The 14,386-nt window shown below is 44.4% G+C and overlaps 1 protein-coding gene across 1 annotated transcript in view; it reads right to left on the minus strand.

Annotated features, from left to right (window-relative positions):
- The window catches only part of MAP3K20 (mitogen-activated protein kinase kinase kinase 20), a 157,049-nt gene that overhangs the window by 18,803 nt on the left and 123,860 nt on the right, over positions 1 to 14,386 (minus strand). The window contains exons 12-16 of the mRNA XM_081815326.1: positions 11,010 to 11,054; positions 9,180 to 9,210; positions 8,942 to 9,081; positions 4,153 to 4,215; positions 3,066 to 3,158 (exon numbers count right to left, since the gene is read on the minus strand). Coding sequence (XP_081671452.1) covers positions 3,066 to 3,158; positions 4,153 to 4,215; positions 8,942 to 9,081; positions 9,180 to 9,210; positions 11,010 to 11,054 — 372 coding nt within the window. The remainder of the gene's footprint in view (positions 1 to 3,065; positions 3,159 to 4,152; positions 4,216 to 8,941; positions 9,082 to 9,179; positions 9,211 to 11,009; positions 11,055 to 14,386) is intronic.

Below are 14,386 nucleotides of genomic sequence, written 5' to 3' on the forward strand. Positions count from 1 at the left end.
CTGGGTAGTTTAGAACTGGACAGTAATTTATTCTAGGATTATTTTATGAAAATTTACAGATGGCTTAAATATCTTGGGTCAGGTATGAGAGCTAACACATGTTTAAGAAGAAGGTAATGATAACGATGTAATTTCTGGTCTGAGCTCTGTCCTCGCCTCACCTAAGGCTGCTCACACATTTCCTCTTGCTGTTTCCTCATCAGTGATGGCAACACTGTACCTTACGCATCTCACAGAAATGCCAGGGGGATAAATGAGATGACATTTATGAAATAACCTGAGCTCTTTAGAAAGAAGTACTCTCTAAGCATCAGCTTTAAATACTATATTCAGGAAATTATTTGCAAATGACCATGAACCTCTTCAAGTCTCGTTTCAAAACTCACCCCTTCCAAAAAAGCTTTTCCTGGTTGACCTCATCCATTCCAGTCACTTCTTTATACTTTTAGCACCAGGGCATCACATCCACTTTGTACATTTCACTCTTGATCTATTACATTATAATATCGTCTGTCCAGCTGCCCACACTGGAAACCTCGGTACCGTCCTGGCTCCTCCCTCCCACCCCACTCCCCCCATTTCCAGCGGGTGACCCAGGCTGATCAGTTCTGTCTCGCAGTCCTTGGACTCGTGGCACTTCCATGGCATTGCCATCACCTCCTCTCCTCGGCCCCTTTAACCAGGTTGTCTGCATTTCCCGCTCCCAATCTTTCTCATGTTAGCCTGGTCCTTTCCAGTTCATCCTCCCCTGTGCTGCTGAGAGCTATCTCTTAAAATCTGATCCCATCTACTCCCTGCTTAAAACTCTTTAAACTCCTTGGTTTAGCACTGAAGATAGCTCTCTTACTGGTTGCCAGCCACTGTTCTGGCCTTAACTCTCACCGCACTAGTCCACTGGCTTCATGCCAAGTCCCAGAGGCAGTGCCGCTCAAGGTGAGTTGTGAGGTCCCATAGGAACTAGCCCAAAGAAGAGCTCCCTGTGTGTTCGTGGCTTTGGGTTTCTGAGCTTTTGCATATGCTATTCCTTTTGCCTTCCTTGTCTTCTCCCTACCGAATAATTCCGAATGGTTTTAAAATTTTAGTTGAAGCCTCACTTCTACCAAAAAGACCTTAAGATCCTCTCTGACCCCTCTCTGCATCTGCTTTCAATGCACATCCAGTGTGCTTGCACTGAATGATGTGCTTGATGTTGTAAAAAAAAAAAAAAAAAAAAAATGCATCATTCTGTACTACAACCATTCATTGATCTTGTCTGTTTCTTCCAATCAGATTTCTTCCAATTCTTCTTGCAAGTCAGAGACTATGCTTTTTGATTTTTTATTCTGGCCATCTTGCATAGAGCCAGGTCCTCAGTAAATGTCTGCTGAATGCATGGTTGAAATTATTACTCTGTAGGCATGATCAAGTACCAGCAGACTGACAAAAATTGCAGTGACATTAGGCCTTGTAAAAACCTCTGGCTCAAGAAGTCTACACAACTGTGGCCAAAAACAGACCACTGTTGGTCTCAAAGATCATTTATACCATCCAAGTTTTTACAAAAAGATGGATTTTTTAGTTTTCCACATTAACAAGTCATTTCCTTGTTAACTGAAAATGATTTTCTTGGTTGAGACTGCTTTTGACAAGTCTCTCTCAAGAGAATTCTTCCCTCTTCTTTTACTACCTATAAGCCATAAAATGGTTTAAACAGCGAGTATTAAGTGCCTTGGAGTTGAGGATATCAAAGAAAGCAGGTTAAAATATATAATTTGTTTGCCATCACATGGACTTGGGAGTGCCCAGAGCTACAGAATCTCAGGGTGAGAAGGGCGCCTGGTTGTTGTTGGAGAGAGAGGATCTGCCTCTCCCGGCCTGCTTTCTGTAGCTGCTTCTAACAACAGGAGCAAATAGACAATGACCCCCTCGAGAAAAGACAGGAAAGTGTCCGTATACAAGAAACCTGGAGTCACAGCAGCTTTCGCTCAACCAGCTTCTATGGGGCGAACTAGGGAGGCGAAGGGTTTCCATTCAGCAGAAGCAGCAGCAGACCTGCGGGCGCAGGCAGGACGCTCGGTCAGGTGTCTAGAAAGTGTATCTTTGGAAGCCCTGGGCGACACTCAGCCCCTCCCAACCATTCCCAGTCATTCCCAAGCGCGGGTTTCAGGAGCGGCCTGGGATAAGCGCGGTGTGATGGGCGGCGGGCCCGTGGGCCTGCCGGAGCGGCTGGCTAGGGCTTGTAAGGAGTTGTATGCACCAGGTCTCTTGTCTGCCTCAGAAGAGAGGTACAGATGGTGCAGAAGGTAAGAGCTTGGTTCTGGGGTCCCCGAGGCCTGCGTTCAAATCCTCATTCCGCTGCTTGCTAGCCTGGTCACCCTGAGGTAAGTCATGGACCCTACGGAGCCTGAGGTCCCTCGTTTGTAACATGGTGGGGAAGTAGCATCAACATCTCAGTACTGTTCTCCTGTGTCTGGAACGCAGTAAGTGGTTGATGAGTAGGAGTTATCGTCATGACTACCTATTTACAGGAATCCAAAGCAACACAGACCTGTTGTGATTCCAGTTCATCTGCCATCTGGGTCAAATAACTGTGCCATACTCTAAAATTAACATAAAGTGAAAGCCTGACTGAATGAGTGCTGGTCAAATGCCCTGCTGTCCTATTTCGAGCTGGTAATTTGGGTTTCCATATTGCCTATAGTTCTACTCTCGGTGTCGTTTTACTCTCAGTATTCTAAAACAAAAATACGAAGATGGGATGCTCAAAGCCCAGCAGCATGAACAATCACTCAGATATGCCCCGACCCACCCCCACCTCCACCCCAAGCTTTGTTGTGAGTTTCCTTGATGGTTTGGGTGGCCTCACACGGGACTCTTGAGCTAAACAAGAGTAAGATTCCAAGACTGGATTACATACGTGACTGGCAGCTTTTCAGCTGAATTGTTTTATAAAGCCCATAAATTTACTCAGAATTCAGTTATCGGCTGGATGGGGGCAGGAAGGAGGTGTGAAACCACAGAGTTCCAAGAGAGAAAAAGAGTAAATTAGATTGAAGTTTACCCAAAGGATTTAAAATGTGATTTACCTGTGGGCCAGTTCCTGATTTCAAGTGAAAACCAAAAACAAGTTCAAGGTTCACAATTTTTTCCTCATTTTCTTTAGGTTCATCTACTGAGTCCTAAAACAGAAAAACCAAGCACCATTTATTCTTGATGGTACGTTGTGTTTTTATTTTTACTTCTCATGTAAAAGAGATGATTTCTCAGCACTAATGTTTCCATTCTAACCTACTGATTCATGTTTGATTATTTTGGATTAAGCTCCAAATTACAGTTACTTAAAGCAAGAGAAATGACACCTTAAGCCTTTGAGAACATTTCCACATGATTTATCTCACGAGCTACAAAGTGAATGTCACCGTCTTACAGGGTTTCACAATGCATCTTGCATTGTGCAGTTTTACCCTAGAAATGCACTTAACACCTAGAGATGCACTAGGAGACTTCACTCTGAGAGTTTCATAACACTCGAGATATTTGCAAGCTATTCCCAGAGAGGAGCTGTGTGCTTGCTAGAGCAGATGAGGATGAAGGGCCAAGAAGAGGAACAGAATGAACCTTCAGGAGCTTAGAGATGGAAAACCATAGTTAGTGAGCAAGAAGAGTTCTGTGTATTAATTGCAAATATCTACTAATTGTATAAGAAAATATGCCATATACCTTTGGACTATATTCAAAATAATATGTCAAATATACTAACATATCATTCAAACAATAAACCTCCCACCTCCTCGCCCTAGTGCTAGTGATAGATAATCCAGAGCCCTAGGGTGTGAATTCCTTTAGTGACTTATGTGTGGGACAAAGGTCTCCAGAGACAGGTGGGAGGCCACTGTACTAAGCTACAGTGTTAGTACTTATATCCCCTAGCCACTAAGGTGACATGTGTTGTTCTTATCACGAATATATTGTTAATATTTCAACTTGCAGGAATCAAGCATGTTCAATTTATGTACATCCTAAGCTTCACTCAAAGAGCCTTTTGTTAGATAAAGATTAAATTTCACTTCAAACAACAGGTCCCGACATTGGCAAATTTAGGTGTGGATGTGGCAGGTGCATACATCAATGAAATAGCACATTCTCGGTAAGAAAAAAAACAACCTTTCTTACCTTAATTAGTGGTGGGAAGTGAAACAAGTTTAGGTAATCATGGGTTAATTTCTCAATGGCAGACTGTAAAAAAACAAAACAAAACAAAACACATGACTTTATTAATGATCCAATAGTGCCCAGAGAGGATTAAAATTATTGTGCACGTATAAAGGCATTCTTTATTTATGTAGCCCATAAAATATCTTGGGGATGTTACTATCCACCATCTATGGAGACTAAAACTGATTGTTCAAAGTATTATAGGTAGTTCGTAATTATTTAATGGAACAGGCAGATATTTTAAAGATGTTAAATCTCAGACGACATAATATATAAAACCACTCTTCAAACCCTGGTAGGGTATACTTGTGACAAATTCATGTTCTAGTATACAGAATGCAGTTGTCGCCCTGAGTAACTGTGGGAAAAACAACAAAGAACATGAATATATCACCAGAGACTTTCATCAAGGCTGAAATGTCGCTAAAGGGTTTACTGCACTGTAAGGGCTCTTCTATGGGTATGTGTCCAACACTCCCCCGCCCAATGGAGTACAAAGAACTCTTAAAGGAAAGGAGGACAATTTAAATTATGATTTTTTTAATACTCATCAGGTATAATCCAGCTTTTCTGTGAACTGAACATATCACGTAGAGAGTAAAAAAAAGTGCCAATGTGAGAAAAATTAGATGCATTTTTCAAAGTGAAATGAAAGCTGTTGACACTTGACAATGTAATGAATACTTATGGATATTTAGCCCTATTCCTTCCACATGGTCCCTCCACATGAAGGCTTCCGGGCACAGGGAGAAGGATGCTGAGACGGGCTGGAAGGGGCAACCGCGTGGCAAAAGGGTAGGCAGAAGGACTGTTCACTTTCGTGACCTACCATGTAAGGGCTGAGAGTCTCTCTGTGAAAGTACCCAGAAATGACTGTGCTTTCCTTAGTGAAAGAGCAGAGAATGGAGGGCACATTCTCACCACTGGAGGGTGATGGTGGGTGTGGTGGGTGTGTGTGGGTGGTGGTGGGTGTGTGTGGTATGGGTGGGTGTGTGTGGGTGGTGGGTGGGTGGGGGTGGGTGTGTGGGGGGGTGGGGGTGGTGGTGTGTGCGTGTGAGTGTGTGATGTCTGACAGGTACCAGGAGGGCTCCTTTAGTCTGGAGGTATTCACCTGGTGTCCTGTCCCCAGAGGCCCAGCTCAAAGCATTATTTATCCTCATATCGCCGTGAGTGTATACAGATCTCCCAGAGCAAGCTTCCATCAACCTTTCCCCCTAATCTTTCTCTGTCCTACAAGCTTATTTGTCAGAAATACCCATGACCCAGCTGAGTTTAAAGGAGTGCCACGTGTTGGCTGAGCACCCCATGAGTGGCCAGTAACATAGCCATGGTCTTGGCAGGTAGGTGGACGATCCATATGCCTGACTTCTGAGACTCCCCTCTCTGGGAACTGTCTTTATGCACATAAGCATTCTCACCCATGAGTTTCAGGGGAGTCTTCTGTACCCCCACAGATAATTGGCCTGCTCCTTCTTTTGGAGCTCAAGGCAGACACCGTGCTTCATGAGCAGAGGACCGCTGCACTGACCGCATCCCAACTAGCTGCTTCCAGTGAGGGCTTTTTCTCTATGCATGTGTTCCTTGGCTTCTTTGCAGCATTAGACTCTGTTTTTATGAAGCTTTTCAACCTATGGCATCTGTGATACCGTTCTCTCCTCCTTTTCCTACTTCCTGGGCGGATAGGCCCTCAAATAGAGAAAGGTTCCCAGCTGGAAGACCGTGCGTGGTCAGGCGTGTACGTGCAGCTGTGCTTTCCTTCTTTCTATTTATTTATTGAGGTGCAATTCACTACCATGAAATTAACCATTTTAAAGTGTGCTGAGTCAGCAGCATTTCGTATCCTCACCATGCTGTGCGACTACTACCTCTGTCTAGTTCCAGAACATTTGGGGACCCTGTGCCCATTAGTAAGCAGTCCCCATTCCCTCCTCCACCCAGTCCCTGGCAACCACTAATCTGTTTTCTGTCTCGATGGATTTACCTATTTTCTGGATATTTCATGTAAGTGGAATCCTACAATATGTGACCTTTAGTGTCCGGTTTCTTTCACTCCGCGTGGTGGTTTTGAGGTTATTCCATGTTGTGGCAAATGTTCACAGTGCTTTCCTTCTTGAACCTGAAAACATCTCTTCCCCGTGGAATCCTTCCCTTCTCTACTCACATTTTCATGATACTAGCTAGGCCTTATTATTTTGCATCATAACCTCTGAACTGGTCTTTCAAAACCCAGCCTCTCCTTTCTAATCCACTTCACAACTTCCAGAAGCAAAGTTTTAAACATGTCAATTCTCAAAACTTCCAGTACTCCCCAGAGCTGGTCCAATTCCAGACCCCTGGCCTGAAGCCCCCTGAGCTGTCCAGGGTCTGGCCTCGCCTCTCCCCCACTTTTGTGGCATGAAGCCTACCCCTAACTGAGGCTTCCATAGACAGAACCACCTCTTGCTCCTTGCATTGGACCTGTTTTTTTCTGTTCCTCTACAACCTCTTCTGTTTCTTTCTCTCTTAACTCCTTATTCTGTCTGGATTCACATTCTTGCCTTTCCTGCTCCTGTCTACATTTCAAATTCTGCCCTTCTCCAAGATCCAGCTCAGGGGTCCACCCTACTCCAGGAAGTTTTCCCTCTTGCCACCCCCCACGGCCCCTCCCAAGCAGAGGTAGAGAATAGCTCCTTTGCTCCCAACTGCCAAGACTCTTATGAGAAGTTGTATGTACATGTTTTCTCTCTTCTCTGGGACGTACACTCCTGAAGGGCAGGATTCTCCTTGGTATGTGCACAGGCCCCGTCTTGCAGTTAGTAGGCATTCCCTCATTTTGTTGGACATCGCTTGCCCTGATACCAACCAGCTCGGAGGGGGCACTTTGTCCTAGGCCAACTCGGGATATTTAAATCACTATGGTTTTGTGATTTTACAGCTTGCCCACCCCCTTTCCTCCTGACAGCTCCTTAAGGAATGTTGGGTCCTTTATCAGAGATGGCAGAGGGGAAGGGGACGTGGGAGCATCTTATTTGTCTTCTGCCAAATAGGACAAGATTTACCACATTGCTCTGTTGGAACCCTGAAACTTCTCTGCACTAGAGAAAATAATTTTTCCTACTGCAGCCCATCTAAACCAGCTTAGCTTTTCAAGATGGGAATGCCCACACCCAGAGGTCAAGATTAAATTACTTGCTAGCCTTTGAGATGTATGTTTATGCATGAGGTTTCCTACCCATATCCTTAGAGGGAAAAGATAGTGAGGTTAAGGCTAAGCCATCATCCAGTGGGTGCTGAGGGGCTGTAAGGCTATTCCTTGCATGGGTCCAGGACCCACAGAATAGAGGTAGATGGGTTGTCTTTGGACCTCAGAGGGAATTTCTTTAGAAAGGCCACATCGGTGGCTCTAACCAAAGTAAAGGGCCAAGTAGTTGGTATGTTGGTAGAGACTTGGTGAGATGTGGGTTTGGCTAAGAAGCTGCTTTTTCTACATTTCCTTCTTTGATTTCTCTTCTTTCTAACCTGTGCCCACTCCTCTATCCACCCACACTGGGGTTGAGGAGGTTCAGGGAACAAACTGATTTTATCCTAAGATCTCTCTTGAAACAGACCTCTGACTAATAACAATGTCCACACAGATGCCAGCAATTATTTGGTTTGAGTAACTAAAGAACAAGACAAAACAAACAGATCTGGTTGCTAAACTACCAAAAAAGAAAAAGGAAAAAGAAAAAGCAACAGCAACAAAAACGGGTTTAGCTTTGCAACTGTTCAAGACTTCAGTTTCAGGGTACATGTTAGGATTTCCTGAGAAAATGATGAAATCCCCACGTGGTGGTGTCAGTTCCAGGTCAGAATTACAGACATGGCAAACTGAAGTCATGTCCCCACGATGTGAGGTGCTACGGTGGCTTAGCTCAGTCTGTGGACAGGTCCAGCATCCTTAGGGACTCCCAGTGGATACCTAGCCTCTCTGGCTTTAAATGAAGTCGCCTCCTTGCCTCCTGGGTGGATGGCAGTTCCGCGGCCCCCCCACCGTCATGTTTCCAGGTTTTCTGGCACACTAAGCTTTGTCCCACACCACGGCCTTTCCCCCCGGCAGTGCCGTACCCCTGGAACAGCTCTTCCCCAGCGTCCCCTTCACCTAATTCACGCCTGCTTGTCCTTCAGCTCTTCTTCTTTTTTTTTTTTTTAAGATTTTATTTGCGAGAGAGAGAATGAGAGAGACAGAGAGCACATGAGAGGGGGGAGGGTCAGAGGGAGAAGCAGGCTCCCCGCCGAGCAGGGAGCCCGATGCGGGACTCGATCCCGGGACTCCAGGATCATGACCTGAGCCGAAGGCAGTCGCTTCACCGACTGAGCCACCCAGGCGCCCTTCAGCTCTCCTTCTTAACTTCTCTGCAGAAGACTTTCCTCACCCAACCTCACTTCTCCTTTGTGGCATTTCCTACAACTGTCATTTGACCATTCTTGCATGATTAACACCTATCTTCTCTACTAGATTGGAGACTTCCTGAGGCCATGGAGTGATATTCAGGTGTATCTAGGTGACTTCTGCTGTGCCGGGTGTTAACCCTTTTGCTGTTGGACTATGAGGAGGGAGTAGGGGTCCCATGGGGATGGCAGCTAATTAGGAGCTGGTGTGGAAGCATTCAGTATTGTAACAGCCAGTGCTTTGTGTGTGTGTATCCTCAGCCTCGGGCACAGGGTCTGCTACAGGGTAGGTGCTCAGCAAAGATTGCTGACCGAACGTCTTCCCTCTCTGAGGTACCTTCAGGTGAATGATGTGCCCTTTGGAGACAATGCCCATGTCTTTCAAGTCTTCTTCCTCCAGAAGAAGCAGTCGCTTTCCTGTAATGTTGTTTTCCTTAAACAAGCTTGCATATACGCTCATCTCTGCTGAAGAGTCTCCTGAAGGAAGGGATTAGAAGGCAGAACAACATTAGAAGAAATCCTGTCCAGAGCAAAGTTAACTGCATGAATTAAGAAGGTTAAGTTATTCCACTTGCCTTTTCTGACGAGCTGCTGAACCCAAAAATACTGTGAAAGAGAGGACATACATGGTTTTGAAGATTCACACGTGGTCAGTGGCCGACTTCACACTTTTCAATAGATTAAAATATCTGTAATTTTCTGACTCAACCACAAAGGTAAAATGAAAGACGTTCTCTTTATGGTTTTAAAACTTCAAGCTTTCAAGTAGGAGATATCCCTCCCTGTGGAAGTCTTGGGACACTTAAGGGAATGTTGGTTTTCCTCCTTATTTGGGAGATTTTTAAAAATCCTTCAAGAAGGTTCTTACTTATAATGATTTTTCTTTTTATGTCCTGGTGGTCCCTGGGGTTGCTGAGAGGTACTGGTTTCCCCGGGAATTGTATGAGGAACAGGGACCACACAGCGGTGGACAGAGGAGTGGGCAGAATATGCCCTGTGTTCTAGGCCTGGTCAGGAAGTAGCTATGTGGCCCAAGACAGGTTAAAGCTCAGAACTTCCTGTATAGAATGAAGTTGGACCCAGTGACCCTCAGTCCCTGAATTTAACTTGGCACGTGTTTATTGGTAGCCTCTCACATAGATGGAAGGGAGGCCAGACCCAGTCCCAGCAATTCTCTGGGGAGCCCTTAACCCTGGGATTTTATTTACATGGCTTGAAAATCACTCGACCTCAGAGAAAAGACTAAAAATAACTATTAGAGCTCAGTGCTTTTTAAAAAATTTCTTCTCAAATGAGATGGGCCAACTTTGCAGCTCGGGATAAAGAGATTCTATCCAGGCCCATGAAAAAGGAGATCCTAAGTTCTTTTTCCTTGTTAAAGCAGGGCTGGTGGAACTTTACAATCAAGGAGGCCCAATGAATGGGAAGAAGTGGAGACAAGTGGTGCCAAGTTTTCTTACACCCTATGCTATAAGCCAAAGAAGTTAGCTAATGTTGAAAACAGTTTTACTTCACCAGAATACAGTAGGCAGAGAGGAAAATGCCCCAGTCCAGAAACCAGGTTGAGTTAGATAAACAGACCTTCCCAAGAGTTTGCAGTAGTGAGTTTGTACCCTGTGGCATCCGGTCTGTCCCCTGGGGTAGGGGCTCCCTGCGGCCTGGCATTACAGCTGTTTTTCATATAATGATACCTTGAGCATATAAAGTGGACCTGGAGAGGCGTAAGCCCCTGAGGTCTCTCATCAAGAATTTTCTGGACCTTTCACTAAAGAAACAGAGAGACGCAACAGGCTAAGAAGGATTACCCCTTAGGGTTTCTACCCAAGTGTAAGGTATAGAACTTCCTTTGGACTTAAATAATCTGTCCTCATCCTCTGGCTCCAGCTGCAGAGAATGTCTGGGAGCTGGCGGCCATTCCTCCTTGGGAAGGCCAGAGTAAAGATGAACCTGTCACTTCCAAACAGGCCTGAGGTAGGAAGGAAACCCAGTTCTGCAGAATCCCAGCTAGCACTGCCTTTACCAGATCTTTTTCCGCTGTGGTTCAAGTCCATCTTTGGTATTATAGGAAAATTTAAGATCAAATTTTTTTTTCACAAATGTTCATTCGGTATCCTGGATCACTCCTTTAACACTGTCATTGGTATTCATGATAGTATTCTGGAATACCTTTCAGAGCAAATAGGGAGGTGGAATCCTCTTGTAAGATTTGAAGAGATACTTGCTTTGCTCTTGAGGCCTTATTTTAAATCATTACTGCATTAAAAATAGAAAAACAAGGAATTTGTCAACTTCTCCTACTTAGACTTTGCTAAGGCCCAGACCCCTCTGGCTGCATTTGTAACTTGTGGACAAACGTCTGAACCACCTGCCCGGGCCAAATGAGGCGTTAACAGAAGCAGGCTTACCACGTCGTCTTCAGTCCACGAGCCAATCTCAAAGGAGGGCAGCAGCTGCATGGGAAATACGAACGCAGTGAAAAACAAAAGCAATATTACCATTGTCTTTTTGGTTTATCCCTTGTCTTCCCATTTCAGCTTTCCGCTGCTGCTCTGGCTTGGTTCCTCCTACAGGTGAGTTTCCTGACCGTATGGGGAATTTCTCAGTGCCCCAAGCATTGTGCCCACAGAAGCCAACCACGGGCACCAGCTTCTCTATAACAATTCCTTGCACTTGGTGAACTGTGGCAGCGGGACTGTAGATCTTGATACTGTCCTCTCTTGGTACTTGACACACACATCTCCCTCAATGGGGCTTGGCAGTCAAGAGTTGCTGACATTTGCCAGAAACCAGAGCCTCCCTTGGAATTCACAGTCAGCATGAAGATCACATGATTATTAAAGAAAATTCCAAAGCAACTCTTTGGTACTCAGATGACTTACATGCTGCTGCTTACAGGAGAATTTCTAAGTGTTTAACCAAATGACTCATTGGCATTAACCAAGTATTAGGACCCACGGATGAAAGACGAGTTAGATGGGACTCTGTCCCAAGAAACCCAGGTTGCAGAGTTTGCTGTAATGGAAACTCAACTAACCTATCAGGTGTAGACACGAAAGGTGCCTTTGCAAAAGAACGTTGGCCTGCATCATTTGCAAAGCCAGAGAGCTACTCGTTTCAATATATGTCCATGGCCATAGACTAAATGAGACATGCCTACATAATCTGAAAAATCTTGGTGTGTCCTGTGTCTTGAATTAAAGTTTGCCATAGCCATTAGCTTTAACTAACTTATCTTGCCAGAATGGTTGGATTGCTCATAAGATAACATGGCAAAGTGTCTTTCAACCTTTGTTACAGAGATTTTTTCTGTGAATGAGTTGAAAAAAGAAGTTGGTTGCTTTTAATATTACTCTCAAATCAGAGGGTGGGTGAGTTAATCCTTCTAACCTGCAAATATTTTGAACTCACATGCTTAAATCCCTGCTAGGAAAAGTATGCCCCTCCCTTCAAGCAGCTTTTAATTTAATTGGGGGTGAAATAGATATGGATTATAGATGGAGGAGTTCAAGGCTACCTTCACGCTGGTCTACTCAGTGCCTGGCATACAATCCTTGGTAAGTTTTTGTTGAACCATGTTTTTGAATGAATACAACTGCAAGGTACATTTAACTAAAATGCTCAGTTCTCTGGGTTTAGCACGGGAAAAGCGAGGGTTTCACAGACTAAGATGGGGGAACAGAAGGCATGGTGGTGGTTTGAGCTGGGTACTATAGGGCAAGAAAGAGAGAAGCGATTCTGGGTGAGGAGAGGCAAGAAGGCCAAACACTGGCAGTGGTAGGGGGCAGAGGAGGGAAGGGGGGGCATGTTTGCCTTACCGGAGCACTGGATGCAGTGTGAGCATGTTTGGAGGATAAAGGGGAAATGCTTAACAGCTTTGCTGAAAATGCTTAAATTCTCGCTGGCAACGGTTAAAATCTCTAGGGAGTCAAGCAGGTTTAAAACAAAACAAAACAAACCTGCAAGTTACAGGATATTTGAATGTGTAGAGTTTGAATATTATGGCTAAGCTGCAAGGGTATAAATCACTGCTCTTCTGTATGTACCCATGTGCCCTAGTTCCCTCAGGATTGCCCCTCCCCTCCTCTGAAATACTTGACATGTGTCAGAATCGTCACATGCACTCACCTGCTTCAATGATGCAGAAAGGAAAATGACTTGAAGAAAATCTAAAACTGAATTTGATCACAGAAGGTACATGACAAGTCTTATGTCTTCACAAGGCAGCTGAATACAGCTGCAGAAATGTGTCATTCCCTTTTCCCATCACGGAAACCAATGTGAAACAAGGAACTTTTTTGAAAAGTTCAAGGAACAATAGACTGAGTTACAGAAATATTTCCCTGCATTAAGGCTAGCCTCTACAGGGAGTGGGGCGATTGTAGTGTTTTGGTTTGTATACAATTCCCAAATGGTGTGCTAAACAAAATAGAGAAATAAGTATTTCTTGAATAAAAGTTGTACACGTGACAACTAATCAAAACCAACATATTTGGTTTTAGGGTCCAAAGGAGAGGGGAAGAGTTCTCGAGCCTTCTGAGGGTGACTCAGCAAGATTCTGATGCCGAGAGAAAGGCATAGATTCAGCTTGCTAATCCCTCCGGCAGGATTCTTGCCCCAGGCTTGCAGAGATCAGCGAGGGGGAGGCGGGAGCCAGGCACTGCTTCAAGACGGTTTGAATTTGGCAAGACCGAGGTAAGAGTTAATGATCTCCAGCCACATCGTGGTTTACCATTTCCTTTATGCTTTCTGTACCTTCTTAGCATGTCAGTGTATCTGCTGTAGGGTGAGCTCTAAGCCTTTCGTTCTTTGGGGATTAAAAAAAAAATCCACCTTGTGACTGTCCCATCACTTTGCAAATTCGTTATTTATACCCAACTGATGTCGGGAGAGAAAAGCTCACATTCATGTGCATGCATGTGACAGTGATTCCTTCCAAGGATGTTGGGAATCCAGTCTAACAAAGATCTAATATACACAGCAACACATTACAAAGGGATTTACTGTCAAAACGTTTATTGCAAAATGGAGTCTTAAAACAAAGAAAAGCAAAGAAAAGTTCACATCAAAATGAAATGTATGACACCAACTTGGATTTCTGAATACATTGTGGACTCTGTGCTGGAATATCAAATTCCAACTACGAAATCGATAATGAGTAGTCTTACCACACACGAGTGAAATGTAATCTTCCATAAAACATTATACAAGATATATGGCATAGGATTTGCTCAGAATAACATTGTAATAGAATAGTTGAGGAAAAGGTTTTGTTAAAAAAATAAAGTGATAATGCCATCCTGTATTCGAAGCGCACACTCAAAGAATATAAATATTTCCTATTATTTAGTACAAAATTTTTTAAAAGAGCGCAAAAGCAGTATGTGCAGTGTATTGTATCTGACGTTAAAAGATAAGCTATTCTGCACATTATATAAAATAATTAATGTAGCTGCTGAAAACGCTAGTTGTAAAGTCAGTAATCACATGCCCGAAAGCTCCTCCCAGGCCGCAGAATGCAACTCAGTTGCAGCCCGAGGGAACGGCGTAGCCCTTCGGGTTCCCTGGTACACACTCCCTTTCCATCACAGAAATGCTACCACTTGCAGGCTGGGCCGCAACCCAAACAGAACAGAACAGATTCTTCTCTCTGGCAATGCTTAAAGTCAGAACAGGAAAGCAGTCTGACTCCAAAGCAGCAAAAGGTGCCTGATGATAGAAAAATGATGCTCTACCATAAACGTGGTGTGGTGAGACAATGCCCGGTGTAACAGGCCCGCAGCGA

Source organism: Leptonychotes weddellii, chromosome 3 (genome assembly GCF_054177405.1).
Source record: "Leptonychotes weddellii isolate Sample4059 chromosome 3, ASM5417740v2, whole genome shotgun sequence".
Taxonomy (NCBI): domain Eukaryota; kingdom Metazoa; phylum Chordata; class Mammalia; order Carnivora; family Phocidae; genus Leptonychotes; species Leptonychotes weddellii.